At 33.7% G+C, this 20154-nt stretch overlaps 1 protein-coding gene across 8 annotated transcripts in view; it reads left to right on the forward strand.

Annotated features, from left to right (window-relative positions):
• Positions 1-2294: 2294 nt before the first annotated feature.
• The window catches only part of LOC140613883 (phospholipid scramblase 1-like), a 33956-nt gene continuing 16096 nt past the window's right edge, over positions 2295-20154 (forward strand). For 6 of the 8 annotated variants that reach the window (XM_072792362.1, XM_072792363.1, XM_072792367.1 and 3 more), the window contains exons 1-5: positions 2295-2405; positions 12189-12357; positions 14791-14833; positions 17822-18042; positions 19972-20133. In XM_072792362.1, coding sequence (XP_072648463.1) covers positions 12265-12357; positions 14791-14833; positions 17822-18042; positions 19972-20133 — 519 coding nt within the window. In that variant the 5' untranslated portion in view covers positions 2295-2405; positions 12189-12264. The other 2 variants (XM_072792365.1, XM_072792364.1) reach the window with 2 other exon arrangements.

Below are 20154 nucleotides of genomic sequence, written 5' to 3' on the forward strand. Positions count from 1 at the left end.
CTTTTTCTTGCCTCCAAATATGATTTGTATTTGTACGTATGAGATTCTCCGAGATTTTCCTTCAAAAAGTGGTATTCCTTTTGAAAAAGTGTAATTATGAAGTGTTTTAAGCTATGTGATGTTGAATTCTCAATAAATATTGGTTACATAATAGTAATAAATAATTTAAGGAAGAACAAGGCCAATTGAAACAATAGTGGGCTTGTATTTTATAAATGAATTTTGCTTATTTAAATTTGTGTCTATGTTAACAGGATAACACTGAAAAAAATTGCTCAGCCAGCTGTTATAAAAGTGGCTGTAGGTACTCATATGCAGGATACTGACTCTAATTTTACCATACCTCACATATTCGTAACCTGTGTTTATGATGCTTTTTATGAATGTAGAAGGGAAATAAGATTTGAAGTAAGCAAAACTGGATGTTTCCAGCAAAAAGAAACAGATTTAAACTGATAACTGATTTTATTACATTTTCTTATCTTGCTGAAAGGTTAATATACGTTATCACATCCTTAAGAGAAAGACTTTATTCTTATCACTCTTTGTTAATGTGTCTAAGTGTCTAAGACATAAAATGACTTAGGTCTTCTCTCATGGTCAAATTATGGAACATAGCTTTTTGGAATTTTGCCAAAAGATCAGACAATGCTCCCAGCTCAGGTGACAGACTCAAGACTCAAGTCTCAGTCTTAAAGTAACAAAGCTCTGTAAACCCAATTTAGTGAGTAGTCTATTTCTCTCTCTTTTTTTTTTTTTTCCATGCTTGGTTTTGGCACTCTTCTGTTTTATTGGCTAGTTTACAAATCTCTATCTGTGATGGGTGGAACTGATGTAATTTTTAACCGAAGAAATTTGCTAGGTTCACCTCCATGCCTCTTCGGTTTTATGACAGTTGATATTTAGAGAATTAGTCAAACTACTTAATCAGTAGAAGTTTCTTAAATAAATGATTTCATGTAGCCTTAAGGAATTAAAAGTAATTGATAGATAATTAAATTCAATCATATGAGCAGATAAGAAATAGGTAAAAACTATAGCAATTTGCTTATCAAATCAAAATATGATCAGGATTTGATTTCAGCTCCTGAATTTTCTAGCTGTGTGATTTTGGATAAAAATCTTAATGAGATTTCTCTAAACTTTGACTTCTTTATTTCTATAATTAAGTTAAAATTCCTTCTTTTTAAAGTTTTTGTTAGGATTAAATAAACATTGTTTACAATCATTGCTATTATGTTTATTGTTAATGCATCATTGATTTGCAACTCAGATGATGTTACACTATAAGCATTTTTTATGACTTTCAGATATTGCAGAAAGTTATCTGAGAGGCCTTTTTTTTTTTTAAGAGTAATGTGATTCATCCCAGCATTGGGTATAGCTAGTGTTTTCCACACTGAGGAAATAAGTGCTCTCCTATACTACACTGAATATTTGTGACAAAGTGTAGGTTTTGATATATGATTCAAACAGTAATAATTACGTGTGTGTGTATATTTACTAAATAACTTACACACTCCATAGTTTTGTTTTCCAATTTTTGTTTTCCAAATTTTAGTTTTCTTACAGTTTTATCTTAAATTGTGAACTCAATTTTAATTCAGCTTGATTTATACATACCAAACATACTTGAATTTCCTTTAGTGTTCAAAAAAGAAGTATTTGAGAATATATGCAGGAACTGGAAAACTGTATAACTAGATGAAACCTGAAAGTATATTTTATAGGTAAGGAAATTGAGACTCTGTTTTTAAGATATATAAGATACAACTCATGGTATGAATATAACCCTTTAACAATTCTGGTTTTTGAGGTTTCTATATACCTTTTAATTTTGCATGAGTAGGAAACATAACTTTTCAATGACTGAAAGAAAAATTAAGAGGGCAACTTTGGATAAAGAGGTTTGTAAACCTTAACATGTCTCTTTCAAAACTCTGGAAATACTAGAATTTAAGTGAGACATGCTGTCTCTATATTTCTTTTAATAGTTTATTTATTTCTATTTTTTGCAACTCATGACACAAGGTTACTAGAGCCAACAGGGTAGAGTTCTGGGATGACTCATTTGAACCTTCCTGATCCAGAAAATGAAGAGGTTTTCAATGTGCTAATCTGGATGAAGGCTTATGAAGGGGGGCTTCTCAAGAACACCCCTTTGCACAAGGTGCAAAAAAGTAAACTAATATTGGGAGTGTAGGAGCCATACTGCAAGAGAATCATCAGTTTTATATCCTAGTACACATGGAAGTATTCATAGAACTAATTTAACTTCAAAGTTCTGAATGGAATGTTTCTTTGTCGTGGCTGCTTGGGTATCCTAACTCTTCGTCACAACAACTTTGAGAGGCTGTGGATATGGGCCAGATAGAGGATCAAGCCTCTCCTAATTCACCTCCCAGGTAACCATTTCACATGGAGCTTCCAGAGACTGATGTGTTCCAACTCTGAGTCACCATAAATGACTTCTGCCCTTTTTATATCTATGGTCCTCTTTGTGGCCTTTCTGATGGAGATTTTATAACTTTTATTAGGAAACGATAGTGTTTAGGCCAAAAGATCTATAAATTTGCAGAGGCTTTATTACTTCTATTCTGATATAAGTGATAAGCTGGCTGCCTTTTTGGAGAGGATGCCTGGGTTCCTGGATTTAGGACAAATCTCTGGGATCCCACTGAGCTTTCAGTAGCCAAAGGAGGAAGCAGTCATTGTCTCCAGCTGGAGACTACCTATTCCATGCCTTGATCCAATCCCTCTTTTCAGCATACCTGGGTTCTCTTTCTAGCTCCTCTATTTATAAATCTAAATGACAACAAAACACTTCGAGGCTCATTTTTTTTTTTTTCTGTAAAACTGCAGAGTAACACCATTAAGTGACAAAACTGGAGTATTCTACTAAATTCTTCCCCAAAGATGACTGATTTTGACAGTCATCTCTACATGAGAGTGCCTTTGTGAAGTTCAGCAGTGCAGCAGAGATAGTCTGGCACACCTCTGGAGCAAAACATTATCAGAGAGTAGACACATTGAAGAGGGTAAGAGAAACAGCTTCACTTTACCCGCATCACCCTCCCCCAGGGCAGCAGAGCTCATTGCCAAGAGACACCTTTTTTGGTTCATGATTTCTGCACAGGAGAACGTTGAGCATGTAGGTGAGAGGCCAGCTTCCCCAGATATGCAAAAGAGACCCACTTTTTTCTCACTCTATCCTGAATACTGAGTAGAACAAGGAATATCTTGGAGAACGGATGAAGGGCTCTGGGAGGGCATCAAAGGACGTGGATCCCACCAGCTCCGTCACAAACTCCATCTATAGCCCAGCCTATCTCTCCTGCAGATCCTCCCAACCGGCCCACAGGCACCCACAACACTCCGTGTGCCTCACACAACACACATTCCTTCCTCATCACCATCTCCCTGTTCATACTCCCCAAAGTGGCAAAAGCTTTTTCAGATAGCTAGTGAGCACAAAGAAAGCAGGCCCAACTATATGGAACTTGAAAAAAATCAAGCAAACTTGTGCAACCAGCACTGACCGAGGGAAAGCAAACAAGAGCATGTGGTCTAGCTTTGCAGCACCAAGAGAAGGCATACAACCTTAAGGATTACTACCAAGAAGGAAAAAGAAATGTGGAGTGGGTACAACCATAGAAAAGTTCTGAGAAAACCTCAGAATCTCCAACAGTGCTGACAGAAGTATAAGAAAGGAAGAAGAGGGCATAATAGTTATTTAAAGTAATAATGGCCAAGAACTTCCCAAATCCGAGGATAGATTTGGACATCAGGTTCGTAAAGCTCATCGGTTTCCCTAAAATTTTAATTCCAAATATTTTCTGCAAGACACATTACAATAAAACTGTCAAAAAAAGTAAGATAATAATAAAAATCACACACAAAAAAACCCTTCATATACACGGGAACCCCCATATAAAGCTATCAGCAGCTTTTTCTGAAGAAACTTTGCAAGCCAGGAGAGAGTGGATGATATATTCAAAATGCAGAAAGAAAAAACTGCCAACCTAAAATACTTTACCTGGAAAAGTTGTCCTTCAAAAATGAAGGAGAAATAAAGACCTTCTCAAATAAATAAAAGCTAAGGGAGTTCATCACCAGTAGGCCTGTCTTTCAAGAAATGCTGAAAGGAGTTCTTCAAACTGAAATGAAAGAACGCTAATTAGTAACATGAAAACTTATGAAAATATAAAACACGTTGGTAAAGGTAAGTATATAATCAAATTCACAATATTCTCATACTGTAATATGATAGTGTGCTAATCACTTTAGTATAAAAATAAAGACAAAAAGATTAAGAATTACTATAATTTGCTAATGAATACACGATATAAACAGAGGTAAATTGTGATTTCAAAAACATAAAATGTGAGGGAGAGAAAAGTTTGGAGTTTTTGTATGCAATTTAAGTTAAGTGGTTATCAGTTCTAAATGGACTGGTGTAGCTATAAGATGTTTTATGTAAGCCTCCTGGTAACAACAAAGCAAAAACCTATAGTAGATAGAGAAAAGATAAAGAAAAGGGAATGAAAGCATAACACTATGGAAAATCATCAATTACAAAGGAAGATAGCAAGAGAAATATAAAATAGCTAGAAAACAATAAGATGGCATTAGAAATTCCTTACCCATCAATAATTAGTATAAATGTAAATGATTAAGGTGTCCAATCAAAAAGCATCCAGTGGCTAAATGGACAAAAATAAAACTCAACTATATGCTGCCTAAAAATAATTCACTTCAACTTTAAGGACAAGCCTGGACTCAAAGTGAAGGATTAGAAAAAGATATTCCATGAAAATGGAAAGCAGAGATAGCAATACTCATATTAACAAAATAGATTTTAAGTCAAAAATGATAAACAAGAGACAGTAATTATATGACAAAAGGTTCTATTAATGAAGAAGGTAAAAACAATCATAAATATATATATATGAATCCAACATCAGAGCAGCTATATATACATCAAACAAATACAAACAACTCTGAGGGGAGAAATACAATACTAACAGGAGACTTCAATACTCCATTTTTACCATTGAATAGGTCATCCAGATATAAAATCAAAAAGGAAACACTGAACTTGAACTATAATCAAACGACTCTAACGAACATATAGAGAACATTCCATCTAACAGCAGCAGAATACGCATTCTTTGCAAGTACATATGGAACATTCTCCAAGATGGATCAAATTCTTAGCAAATTTAGGAAGACGGAACCTATGCCAAATATCTCTTCTGATGACAATAGTATGAAAATAGAAATCAATAACAGGAGGAAAACTAGAAATTTTACAAATATATGAAAATTAAGCAAAACATTCCATTATAATCAAAGGGTCAAAAAACTAAGAGAGTTCAATAATATTTTAAAATAAATGAAATTGGGGATGCCTGGGTGGCTCAGCCATTTAACGCCTGCCTTCAGACCAGGGCGTGATCCTGGAGTCCCAGATCTAGTCCCACATCGGGCTCCCTGCATGGAGGCTGCCTCTCCCCCTGCCTGTGTCTCTGCTTCTCTGTGTCTCTCATGAATAAATAAATAAAATCTTTTTTAAAAAATAAAAAATAAATGAAATGAAATTGTAAATACAACATACTAAAATTTATGAGATGCACCAAAGCAGTTCTAAGAGGGAGGTTATAGCAATAAGTAGTTACATTAAAAAAAAGGAAAATCTCAAACATTCTCACTATACACATAAATTAATAAAAAAAGAAACTAAACCCAAAGTTAGAAGAAGGAAAGAAATAACAAAGATCAATGAGAAAAAAAAAAGATCAATGAGAAATAAGTAAAATAGAGACCAGAAAAAAGAAATATCAACAAAACTGGGCTGATATTTTGAAAGGATAAACAAAATCAACAAACCTTTAGCTAGACTAAGAAAAAAAGTGAAGATAAATACATCAAATTAGAAATGAAGGAGACATTATAATTGATACCAGAGAATTATGAGACTACCATGAATGATGATATGCCATCAGTTAGATAACTTAAAATGGATAAATTCCTAGAAACATGCAACCTACCAAGACTGAATAATGATGAAATAGAAAATTTGAATTAGCCAATTCCTTGTAAGGAGATTGAGTCAGTAATCAAACAAATTTCAAAAAAGAAAAGCTCAGAATCAGATGGTTTCACTGGTAAATTCTGCCAAACATTTAAAAACTTAATGAAAATCCTTCCCAAACTTCTAAAAATTTGAAGAGCAGGGAACACTCCTAAACTCATTTGATAAGGCCAGCATTATCTTGATACCAAAACCAGGCCAAGGACACTACAAAGAAAATTATAGGTCAATATCTGAGATGAATACAGATGCAAAAATCCTTAACAAGATATTAGCAAACCAAATTAAACAACATATTAAAATAATCATACACCACGATCAAATGAAATTCATCCCAGAGATGCAAGGGTGTTTCAACATGAGCAAATCAATCAATGTGATATGACCCTTTAGTAAAATAAAAATGAAAAATCATATGATCATGTCAATAGATGTAGAAAAAGTATTTGACAAAATCTGATATACTTTCATGATAAAAACTCTCAAGTAATTGGGTATAGAAGGAATGTATCTGGATGTTTTCAAAGCCATTTATGACGAAACCACAGCTAAGACATCATACTCAACAATGAACAGTTGAAAGCTTTTCCTCTAAGATCAGGAATAAGACAAGAGAGCCCAGTTTCACCAGTCCTATTCAACATAGTATTTGAACTAGTAACTACAGTAGTTAGGCAGGAAAAATAAGTAAAGGGCATTCATACTGGAAACAGCAACAACAAGTAAAATTATCTCTGTAAATGATATAATCTTATATATAAAAGATTTTAAAGACTCCTATAAAAAACTGTTAGAACTAATCAACAAATTCAGTAAAGCTGCAGAATATAAAATCAACATATAAAAACTAGTTCTGGGGGCACCTGGGTGGCTCAGCGGTTGAGCTCTGGCTTTCGCTCAGATCACGATCCCAGGGTCCTGGGATCAAGTTCCGCATCAGGCTTCCCATGGGAGCTTGCTTCTCCCTCTACCTATGTCTCCCTTTCTCCATGTCTCTCATGAATAAATAAATAAAATCTTTATACATAAATAAACAAAATTAGTTCTGTTTCTATACACTAACAAGGAACTATCTGAAAGAGAAATTAAGAGTGCAATTTCATTTACAATGGCATCAAGAAAAATAAAATACTCAAGAATAAATTTAACTGAGGAGGTGAAAAACCTTTACACTGAACACTATAAGAGATTGATGAAAGAGATTGAAGAAGACAAAATAAATGGAAATATATCCCATATTCTTGGGTCAGATGAATTAATACTGTTAAATGCCCAGAATACCAAAGGCCATCATAGATGCAATGCAACGCCTATAAAACATCAAAAACAACTTTCCACAAAGTTTTCAAAATCCTAAAATTCAAACTGAACCACAAAAATACCCCTGATAGCCAAAGCAATCTTAAGAGAGAAAAACAAAAAAGAGAGGCATACTGGTTTTAAACTATACACGAAACTACACTAATCAAAACAATATGATATTGGAATAAAGGCAGGCACATAGATGGAAAAGTATAAAGAGCCCAGAAAAAAAAAACATATATGCATATTTGGTCAATTAATTTTCAAGAAAGAAGAATGTATAATGGGACATGATAATCTTTTCAATAAATGGTGCCAGGAAAAACTGGTAATCACATGCAAAGGAATGAAACTGGACCATTATCTAACATCATACGTAAAAGCAATTCAAAATGAATGAAAGACTTGAATGTAAAACCTAAAGCCTTAAAATCCTAAAAGAAAACAAAGGGTTAAGCTTCTTAGCATTGGTCTTGGAAATGATTTTTTTGATTTGACACCAAAAGCAAAGGCAATCAAAGAAAAAATCAACAAGTGGCATTACATGGAACTAAAAAGCTTCTGCCCGGCATAGGAAACCATCAGTAAAATGAAAAGGCAACCTACTGAATGGTAGAAAATAGAAAATATTTGGAAACCACACATCTGATAAAAGTTAACAACCAAAATATATAACAAACTCATACAACTCTATAACAAGAAAGAAAATCCCATTTTAAAAAGAACAGAGGAATTGAATAGATAATTTTTTTTCCAAAGAAGAAATACAAATGGCCAGCAAGTACATGAAAAGGTGCTCAACATGACTAATCATCAGGGAAATGCAAATCAAAACCAAAATGAGATACCATCTCACACCTGTTAGAACAGCTATTCTGAAATAAACAAAAGATAAGTGCTAGAGAGGATGTGGAGGAAAGAACATTTCTGTACTCTTTGTGGGAAGGTAAATGTATGCAAATAGTATGAAAAACAGTATAGTAGTTTCTCAAGAAATTAAAAATAGGACTACCATATGGTCCAGCAATCTTCCTTTTCGGTATATATCCAAAGGAAATGAAACCATGACCTTGAAGACTCCCACATTAATTCCAGCATTATTCACAGCAGCCAAGGTATAGAAGCAACCTCTCTGTCAATGAATGATTGGGCCAAGAAAATATGGTATACACAAAAGAATTCTATTCAGTCTTAAAAATGAAGAAAATCCTGCCATTTTTAACAACATGCATAAACCTAGAGGTTAGTTATACTAAGTGAAATAAGCCAGTCATAGACAGGCAAATATTGTATGGTATACCTGTGTGCAGGATCTTAAAAAAAAAAAAAAGTTACATTCATAAGACATAGGGTAGCAAAATGGTGGTTGCCAGGGCCTGGGGAGTAGGGAAAATAAAGATAGGGGATCCCTGGGTGGCTCAGCGGTTTAGCGCCGGCCTTTGGCCCAGGGCGCGATCCTGGAGTCCAGAGATCGAGTCCCACATCGGGCTCCCGGTGCATGGAGCCTGTTTCTCCCTCCTCCTGTGTCTCTGCCTCTCTCTCTCTCTCTCTCTCTCTCTCTCAAATAAATAAATCTTAAAAAAAAAAAAAAGATAGTTTGGTAAAAGGGTATCAACTTCCTGTTATAAGAGGAACAATTTCTGAGACTCTAATGTATAATGTGTAACTATAGTTGATAACATTGTATTATATAATTTAAATTTGATAAGAGAATAGAACTTAAATGTTCTCATTGAAAAAGCAAGTAAATATACAGGTGACAAGTGTATTAACTAATTGACAGGAAGGAATCTTTTCACAATGTATACATATATCAAATCCTTACATTGTATACCTTAAATATCTTACATTTTTGTGAACTGTACCTCAAAAAAACAGCATGGTGATGCCATAAAAACAGACATATAGACAAATGGAACATAACTGAGAGCCCAGAAGTAAATCCAGATAAGATGAACTAATTTTTGATAAGGGAGCCATTAATACTCAGTGGTGAAAGGATAATCTGTATAGGCATATCTTGGAGATATTACAGGTTCCGCTCTAGAACACTACAATAAAACTAATATCACAATAAAGTAAGGCAAATAAGGTTTTGATTTCCCAGTGCATATAAAAGCTTTCTTTACACTATACTTTGTTAGGTGTGTAATAGCATTATGTCTAAAAAACAATGTACATATATTAATTTAAAAATACTTTATTGCTAAAAAATGCTAATTTTCTTACCTTTGTAGTGAATCATGATCTTTTTTGCTGGTGTATGGTCTTGCCTCAATGCTGACAACTGCTAACTAACTAATCAGGGTGGTACTTGCTGAAGGTTGGGATGGCTGGATGTGGCAATTTCTTAAAATGAGACAATAGTTTGCTGTAACAACCAACTCTTCCATTCATGAAGGCAGAATAAGAAAATAATTATAATACCATCAAAAAGAATAAAGTATAATAAATTTTACAAGATGCACAAAATCCTGAAAATCAGAAAATATTGTTGAAAGACATTAAAGAAAATCTAAATAAATTTTGTAGATCCTTGTGAATTTGAAGTCTTGATATTTGTTAAGATGGCAATACTACCTAATGTGATCTACAGAGTCAATTAATATCTATCAGAATCACAGGTAGTATTTTTGTAGAAACTGAAGTGACCCTAAAATTTATTTGGAAACATAACATGAAAACCAAAATATTCAAAACAATCTTGAAAAAAAAATAACGAAAAAAAAAAAAGAAAAAAGAAAAAAAAATAACGTTGGAGGACTCACTCTTCTCTCTTTCTAAACTTTTTTTTAAAAGATTTATTTATTTATTTATGATAGACATAGAGAGAGAGAGAGAAAGGCAGAGACACAGACAGAGGGAGAAGCAGGCTCCATGCACCGGGAGCCCGACGTGGGATTCGATCTCGGGTCTCCAGGATCGCGCCCTGGGACAAAGGCAGGCGCCAAACCACTGAGCCACCCAGGGATCCCCTCTTTCTAAACTTCTACAAACTAAAGATGCTGTGGGCTTAGGAAAGATAGACCTATACAACGATGAAATAGAATGAGTCCAGAAATACATCTTTAAATTTAAAGCCAATTGATTTTCAACAAGGGTGCCAAAATAACTCAACGAAAAAAATAAAACACACAATCTCTTCAACAAATGGTACTGGAATATCCACTGTATATCCACATGCAAAAGAGTAAAGTTGGGCCCTACCTCACAGTATATACAAAAATTAAAAGGGATCAAAGGCCCGAATATAATACCTGAACATTAACACTATTAGGAAAATCAGAAGAATAAGTCATTGTGACCTTGGATGAAGGAATGGTTTCTTAGATGTGACACAGCACAAAGGTAACAAAATAGATAAATTGGACTACATCAAAAATTTAAACTTTTCTGTTTCAATGGGCATCATCAAGAAAGTAGAAAGACAATCCCCATAATGGAAGAAAAATATTTACACATCTTATAATGGGGCTTAATCCAAAACGTATAAAATCTCTCATAATTCATCAGTAAAAAAGACGAATAATAGATCAAAATGGGCAAAGGATTTAAAGACAGTGTATATATATATATATATATATATATATATATATATATATATATATAGTCAATAACACATAAAAAAGCTATTCATTAAAACTAGCCATTAGGGAAATGTAAATCAAAACTACTATAAGATATGTCTTCACACCCATTAGGGTATCCATAATTAAAAAGACTGACAATAAAAAGTGTTGACAAGAATGTTGAGAAATTAGAACTCTCATACATTGCCAGAGGCAATGTAAAATGCATTAGCCAGTTTGGAAAATATTTTTCAATTCCTTTAAAATTTAATCATAAAAATTCAAATAAACAGCTAAACTAAAAAGAAAAAAAAATCTCTTCAGTTTGCGTTTTTCTCTCTTCTGCTACCATCCTTTCTTCATTTCTCTTTATCTCAGCTCTCATGTCATAATATGATCATATGGAATGCAATCTATTTAAAACTCACTCTTGTATTCCCTAGCAAATATTTTTCCAAAACACATCCTTGAGTAATTATGATTGATGCTCATCTCTTGCATTTATGTTATCATTTCTTGTTTTTTTATTTTAATGTATCTGAATGACAGTAAATCTTACAATATTTGCCTCAAAACAATGTAATAAATTCCGTAATATCTTAAATGTGTTTATAAGCATGCAGAATTATCCTCCTAAATTTTGAGTTGGAAGCATGGATTTGTGCCTTTATTTCCTAAGTTTAATACTAACACAACCTGAGGAAGATACAGAGGAGAATAATGAGAATTTACTCAGGGCCAAAAAGAAAATTTTGATTCTATATATATTTGTTCTGAGTTTGTTAGAATCAAGGCACTAGAGACAGGTAGTTCCCCAAATCTCAATTTAAAATTTTTTATCTGCTCTTTATCCAGAACAAAATGTTGTCATGTCCACAATAACACATCCTCAACATTGGAGGGAAAGAATCCATCTAGTCATTGTCAAATGGTTCTGAACCTAAAGATGTAAATGTATTTAAATAGATGAGGGGCCATGTAGGAATGTGTATAACAATTTACACAGTTTATGATACTGGTATTAACTGAGACTTCTTTATTTCTGTGTTTCCTTTTTGGTTTTAGTGAGAGTCAGTCTCCATAAATAAAACCTTCAATATTTCAGTTGAAAACAATTTAAAAATAGGTATGGATGATGGTTTATACCATTAAATAAAGAAAAATAGACCTGAAATTGAAGTGGATTCCTGTCTCTAGCCAGGTTAATGTTTCTTTCATGTTAGATTTTACAGATAAAAAAAGAAATCTCTTCAATCTGTCACATTCTTGTGAATTTATGTAATCTTGATTGCTTGATTGATGGCTTTTTCTAATCTCCAACCCACCATACATGGGATGAGAGCACCAGGGACAATACCCAACTGTCCACCTGGACTGGAATATTTGACTCAGGTATGGTAATATGTTTCTTAACTTATTCAAGTGGTAATAATATGAATTTGATAGTCTCAAAATACAGTTTGTGTTATATGAAAAAATTCTAACTGTAGATTAAAATACTATCCCTATAACATTAAGATTTTTACATTTAATTTTAATTTTGATTGTAAATAATATAACATGGTGGCTTACAAATGTATTTCCTGGGAAGTCCATTTGAAAATAAATACTTGCTTTTTAAATTAGGAAATTGGGGACACCTGAGTGGCTCAGTCAGCTAAGCATCTACCTCTTGCTCAGGTCACAATCCCAGGGTCCTGGTTGGAGCCCCATGTCAGGCTTCTTGCTCAGTGGGGAGTCTGCTTCTTCCTCTCCCTCTGCCCCTCACCCTCCCTATCACAGGCAGCCCCAAAAGCTCTTTGTTGATTCAGAGTGTTTGCAGAGAAATGCAATTAAACTCTGGTAGTGTGGTATTTCTCACACCTTCCCACACTCACACACCTCTACCAGTGTTCAGGAAAAAGCTAGAAAACCAACAGTAAAACTAGAAAGGAACCAAAAGCTTTGAGGCCAATAGCCTCAACTTAGAAGATGCCTTTGACTCCATACCCATTGTATTCTATACAAAAAATATTTGAACTCTTCATGCACAGGTAATACCTGCTCCTGCTTCCATTGTTTTAAGCTCATCTGTCTGTATGGTAGTCATGTTTGTCTTTGATAGCTACATACTAAAAAGGCACTTTTATCAATAAAGTTTCTCAGAACATTTACAAAACTAGCTTTGAGGAAATCTAGATAGTTCTTTGCAGCAGCATTTGGATTAGTCATTGTGTTTTCTCACTATGATGTTGGTCTGTGTAAATAACCAATGAAGAGATTCTTCAGTTCATCATTTTTTTGTTTTGTTTTTTTTAGTATAGTTGATATACAATGTTATATGGATTTCAGATGTATAACTTAGTGATTTGACGAAGTTGTACATTGTGCTATGTTCACCCAAGTGTAGCTATCATTTGTCCTATTACAACCACTGCTATTATTATGTCATTGACTATATTCCTTATGCTGTGCCTTTTATTCCTGTCACTTATTCATTACATAACTGGAAGCCTGTATCTCCCATGCCCTTTTATGCATTTTTTAAAAGACTTTATCTATTCATGAGAGAGAGAGAGAGAGAGAGAGGCAGAGACACAGGCAGAGGGAGAAGCAGGCTCCACGTAGGGAGCCCAATGCGGGACTCGATCCCAGGTCTCCATGATCATGCCCTGGGCCGAAGGCGACGCTAAACCACTGAGCCATTGGGCTGCCCTCCTTTTATGCATTTTGCCCAACTTCCCACACCCTACTCCTGTCAGGCAACCAATACAGTTCTCTGTATCTATAGGTCTGATTCTGCTCTTCATTTGTTTATTCATTTGTTTGGGGTTTTTTTAGGTTCCACTTATGAGTCAAATCATATGGTATTTGTCTTCCTCAGTCTGACTTATTTCACTTAGTAGAGACCCTGTAGGTACATCCATGTTGTCTCAAATGGCACAATTCCATCTTTTTTATGGCTGCATAGTATTTCATTGTATGTACAGATATATATCACATTTTCTTTACCCATTTGTCTATTGATGGACACTTAGGTTGCTTCCATATCTTGGCTATTATAAATAATGCTGCAATATGCATAAGGGTACATATATATTGTTTTTATTTTTAGTCTCTGTGATCCACCAGTGGCAGAGGGTTCGAATCCCTCTCTTTTCTTTTTTCATTTGTCTATTCATAGGATTACCAAATAAAATACAAGACACTTAGTTACATATGAATTTCAAGTAAACAAATACTTTTTAGATTAAGAATGTTTCATGCATTATTTGACATATATTAGTAGGAATAATTATTCATTATTTAACTGAAATTCAAATTTAACTGAGCATTCTGGGCGTTTTGCTTTGTTTTATTTTGTTTTACTAAATCTGGCAACCTTATCAATTTGGTCAAAGAAAATCACTTACAGCATGTAAGTTCTTCTAGTCTTCACTATCTTTCACATGAAATGGAAGACTGTTTTTCCCTCATTCTTTACTTTCCAAAAGAGAGCCTCAAAGAACTTTATCTGTTTGCCCATGAAAGGCTGGGATTTCTATTTAAGACATCTATATAATTATATTTAACCTATTGTGTTTTCTTTGGCTAAATGTCTAACAGCACTTGTAATTGTTTAATATTACATAAAAATATTTTTAGAGTATACTGTGTATGGATAGCTTAAAAACATTTCACACTTAGACTAGTATATGACATTTGACAGGAAAAAAGAGATGTTGATAATGGATCAATTATTTCAAATATCCTAAATATAGGCATCAATATATATGTGTATTGGTAGGTGCTTTAAGTTTAGTTTAACTACTTCATACCACCTATCTTTATTTTCTACTCTATTAGATAAATCAGTTACTAGTGTGTCAACGTTTTGATCTTCTGGAAGGTATGTGCCAAACACACTGATATATTCACTCTTGAATATTTCTTGTGCTATAGTTCAGTCACTCCTTATAAATTAAAGTGCTTCATGTGTCTGGGTAAAAATAAACCTTGAAATATGAACAGAATATATAGACACGTATAATATATGACTCATAGTTGATGACAGGATAAATGCAATAGTAATCTTCTCATGGAAAAAGACAAAGATAATGCCTCCGGATCACTCCTGAAAATGTTAATCTGCATTTTTGTCTTGCTAAACAGTAGGTCTATTTCCTGAAAGGGTTTTCCCATCCTAAATTCCTCATATACAGGTATTTCAGAGAAGCAGTGGTTCCATATCCTTCAGGAATTCTGCTAGTAGAAGAATGCAAGTAAGTTTCTGGGCAGTCCAATTTCACTCCCATTCTTTAGAATGCAACTGTTTACCTCTATCTCCTCAGTTTAGTACAAGCATTTCTTTCATGTATATGAAGCTATAATACATGTAAATGAAATGAAACCAGAGTTTAGTTAAAAAATAGTTATCCCTATTGTGACATTGTATATATGCATTAGAAGATCTGAGACTAAAATAGACATTCGTGGTTTGATTTAATTCATAAAAGCTTTTCAACTTAAGCATATTATAAATGAATGTTTTCTTCAGGGTTTTCCTGCTGCCCTACACTGAATTATTTATTTTATGAATAACCAGAATCCCCACTGAGTACCTATAATGGACAAGACATATGCTAGCAATTTTGAGAAAAATCAAAGAATAATCAGACCTGGGCTTTCCCTGAAATATAAGTGAATATACTTAAATAAACACACAGCATGAAGTCATAAAAGTCATGAGAGAAGGAAAATAGCAAAAATATTGAGAAAAATCTAACTATCCATGTTATAGGGAACTAATTCTCCAAACCAGTTATTCTCAACGTATGGTTGCCAGACTGCCAGCATGAACATCACCTGGGAACATGTTGGAAATCAAATTCCAGGCTTCATCACAGACCCACTAAATCACAAAATCCAGAGGTGGAGTTCAACTATCCGTGTTTTATCAAGTCCTCCAGATGGTTCTGATGCAGGCTAAAAATTTAAGAACTACTGCTCCAAGTATTACTTTCACATAATTTAACATTGTGCATTTATTTAATAGAATGAGACAGCTCTGTAGAATTGTCAGGAATTCCAAGATATATTGCTAAGTATAAAAAGCAATTACAGAGTAGTACATATAAAAGTGGGTTTCTTTATGTGTTTGTATATAATACATTCAGGCTTTGCTTATGTTTGAGATATCTAGAGATATGTATCTAGAAGGATACATATAAAATTGAAGAAGAGAAAAATAGAGTAGGCCAGGAAGAAAGAATTATTTTTAATTTTATACCTTCTTTTGCATTTTTTTAAAGATTTTATGTATTTACTCATGAGAGACACAGAGAGAAAGGCAGATACTTAGGCAGAGGAAGAAGCAGGCTCCCTGCGGGGAACCTGATGTGGGACTCAATCCCAGGACCCTGGGATCAGGACCTGAGCCAAAGGCAGACGCTCAACCGCTGAGCCACCCAGGTGCCCCTTCTTTTGCATCTTTAAATCTGTGTCATGTATACGTGATATCTACTCATGAAAGTGAATTAAGTTTAAAAGACAAAATATTTTTTCATAAATCTTGAATCATGGTTTATCTTTGAATGTTAAATAAAAATGAGTATCTTTCAGGGTATCAGGGTGGTTCAGTCGGTTAAGAGGCCAACTCTGGATTTCGGGTCAGGTCGTGATCTTGAGTTCATGAGATAAAGCCATGATTTGACCTCTGTGCTCAGTGGGGTGTCTGCTTGAGATTCTCTCTTTCCCTCTGCTCCTCTTGTCCTGCACGCACACACATTGTCTCTCTCTCAAATAAATGTCTTAAAAAATGAATATCTTTCAAATATGTTTATATAATACAAAAACATATATATACATATATGTTTATATAATACAAAACATTTATATAATACAAAAACATGTTTATATGCCAAAAAATCATTAAAAGTGAGGAAATTCTGTAACTGTTTCAAAGGTTAACATTAAAACAAAATGGTAAATGTATATTACAGTAACATATTCATTAAACATACTCATTCAAGAACACCTAAAATTTTAAAAAGTAGGAGAAAAATATCATCCATGCACAACTACTGATACATTTCCTTTGAAAACTTTAAAATATTCTTTTGATGAATTTTTAAAAATCACTTTTAATCATTGTCCACACAATTTTTTATCTTTATTCTCTTAATGTTTTTGTCATTTTTGTTATTTTTATTTATCTTAAACTGAATGTTTTAAATAGCAACACAATAATCCTCAAAGGGGATACTACATATTGCTACTTTTTGGGTATTTACTTTGCCTCCATTTTACTTTTTCTTTTCTAAGTAGTGCAGTAATGAATATAGGGTATAGAAAACACCTTTTTAAAAAAAATTAGGACTAGTTTGTTTATATGATCACAGAAATAAAATTATTAAGATAAAATATATTTCCATTTGCTTGTAAAAGAGATGAATCTGATCATTATCTAATGTGGATAATATATGAGTGCTTATTGTCTCCCTCAATTTAGCATCAGTAAAATATTTTATCTTGGTTTTTACTATCCAGATTAAATATCTAATGTCTTTTTCATGTTCTGAGGAAGAGAAAGATGAAGAAGAGGACTAAAATTTAACAAAACTCAAAACATTAATAGTAAATTGGGTTAATACCTCAGAAATTCAAAACTGATTCCAAAAAAGCTATGCATAGAATTTTAGCAGTAAAAGGAACTAGAGAGTAACTAGTACATCTATTTTATTTTTTCCATAATGAGAAACTAGGATACCAGTGAAGATAAATGTCTTAAACCCAAGCAGTTTATTATCAAATGTACATTCCCAATTTGAAGATAATTTGATAGGCAATTTATATGTCTCACACCATTAATAGATGACCACTTTGTTTCATTCTTTAGTTCTCAGTTGTTTTGAAACTAGTAAGAAATATGAAGTCATGAACAACCAAGGACAGAGAATTTATTTTGCAGAAGACAGAAGTAATTGTTTCCTCAGATACCTCTGTGGACCTTCAAGATCTTTTACCATTACAATTTATGATAACATAGGCCGTGATGTCATAACTGTGCATAAAGCTCTAAGATGTAGCTGTTGCTGGAGAAACTGCTACCTACAAAAGGTCAGTAAATATTATTTCTACATGATTTAGAATGTATTTGAGTTCCTTCAAAAAAAGCCTCAAAATTGTGCAGTATATTAAAATATTGGGCTTGGCAACAAAGAATATTCTGGAATGAAATATGTTAGAGAGGAAACTATAATTTGTACCACATACTACAGAGTAAGAATACACAACACTGTAAATATTTTTCAGGTAATGAAGATCACAAGATCTTTGGAGTTTTAGAAGTTTTCTATTCTGAAATATTGTGTTTTATATTTGCACTTGTCTGCAAGCGCTTCATAGCCATCTGATAGAGTGCCAACAAATTAGAGGCTGTGAAGTCCCATCCCATTTTAAGCTGTGTTTCTCAGACTGGTCCTTTGAGCTTTCACTGAGTAGGATCCCTTTCTTTTCTTTCTTGTTAGTGATATCTGGATTCCTTGGATCTCAGGAATTTGTTGTTGTCATTTATTTCATTACACTTGCTTGTAGTTTGAAAAATGGAGCTATAATTTTTCCATCTACTTTTGATAATAAATTTGATAGTGGTTTTGTTTTATTTAGCTATCATACTTGTTCTGTCCTTTTTCATGAGAGTTTGGGGAAGATTCACAAACTGCATTACAACTGCCACCTTCTTAATTTCGTAGTCTTCATTTATATTTTAAATGAACAATATAAATAAATAAATAAATAAATAAATAAATAAATAAATAAATAAATCAGATATGATGGAAAGAAGAAAGGAAGGTAAGAAGGGAAAAAGAAAGGAAAAAAGAGTGAGAAAGAAAGAAAAATACACTTAGGAGAAACAGTGCCCCTCAAACTCTTGTTTCTTCGGCCTCCTAATATTCCTCTGCAGATGGAACTACTTTCATGAGTTTAAATCTTCTCCCAGAATTATTCTATGAGTAGTTGTGTAATGCATACATATGTATGAAATACATGTGTCTTATAAACACAATTGGCAGATAATCTTTTACAATTTTTTTGGACGGGGAGGGGCAAAGGGAGAGGAGAGAGAGAATCTTAAACTGGGCTTAGAGCCTGACTCAGGGCTTAATCTCACAACTCTGAGATCATGGCTTGAGTTGAAACCACGCTTAACCAACTGAGAGCCACCCAGGTGCCCACTTCTACCATTTCTTAACATATACAATACAACTTGAAGATTACATGAGTATGTTTTGGGCTTCTTCCATTCTTACAAACGGCTGGATAATAATCCATCATGTTTATGGTAGACTGTAATTTAAACAATCAATATCTGAACTAGGTTTTAAATCAAAAGTATTTCAGTGAAATCATATTTACATTTGCATAGAGGGACAAAACTTCCTGGCATATTGGTAATAAAATAATTGTTGGCGGGATCCCTAGGTGGCTCAGCGGTTTAGCACCTGCCTTCAGCCAGGGCATGATCCTGGAGACCCGGGATCAAGTCCCACATCAGGCTCCCTGCATGGAGCCTGCTTCTCCCCTCTGCCTGTCTCTGTTTCTCTCTCTCTCTCTCTCTCTCTCTCTCTCCGTATTTCTCATAAATAAATAAATAAATAAAATCTTTAATAAAAATAAAAATAAAAAATAAAATAATTGTTGGTATGACTATAGTTTAAGACATGTTTTATGGGCATAGCAATTTAAAAAGTAATCTTCATAAGCACCTAAAAATATTATTATCCCCCATTTGCAAATATACAACGAATTTTAGAGGTTTAGTGATATGCCCACATTTCATGTAGTTAGTGAGCAGCAGCAGCAGGTCTCACCTCAGGGGTTTCAGTACCTAAATCCTGCGTTTTCATTTCCATGTCCACTCCTAAATATAGGGCATGCCTTAAACACAGAAAGTTCCATTCATATATGTACAAAAAGCTAATAGGAAACGACTAATTTGTTGCTCACAAATCAAATGCACAATCTGCATTTCTCTATCTTTTGTAGCTAAAAGTTGAGGCTCCTCCTGGTGAAAAAATTGGATATGTGTACCAATACTTTCACCCATTGTGGCCAATGTTTAAAATTAAAAATGCAAATAAGGAGGATATAATGAAAATCAGAGGACCATGTGTGGTTTCCAGCTGTCTCACGGATCTAAATTTTAATGTGAGTAGTTATGTTTTAAGA

The sequence above is a fragment of the Canis lupus genome, chromosome 22 (genome assembly GCF_048164855.1).
Source record: "Canis lupus baileyi chromosome 22, mCanLup2.hap1, whole genome shotgun sequence".
NCBI classification, from domain to species: domain Eukaryota; kingdom Metazoa; phylum Chordata; class Mammalia; order Carnivora; family Canidae; genus Canis; species Canis lupus.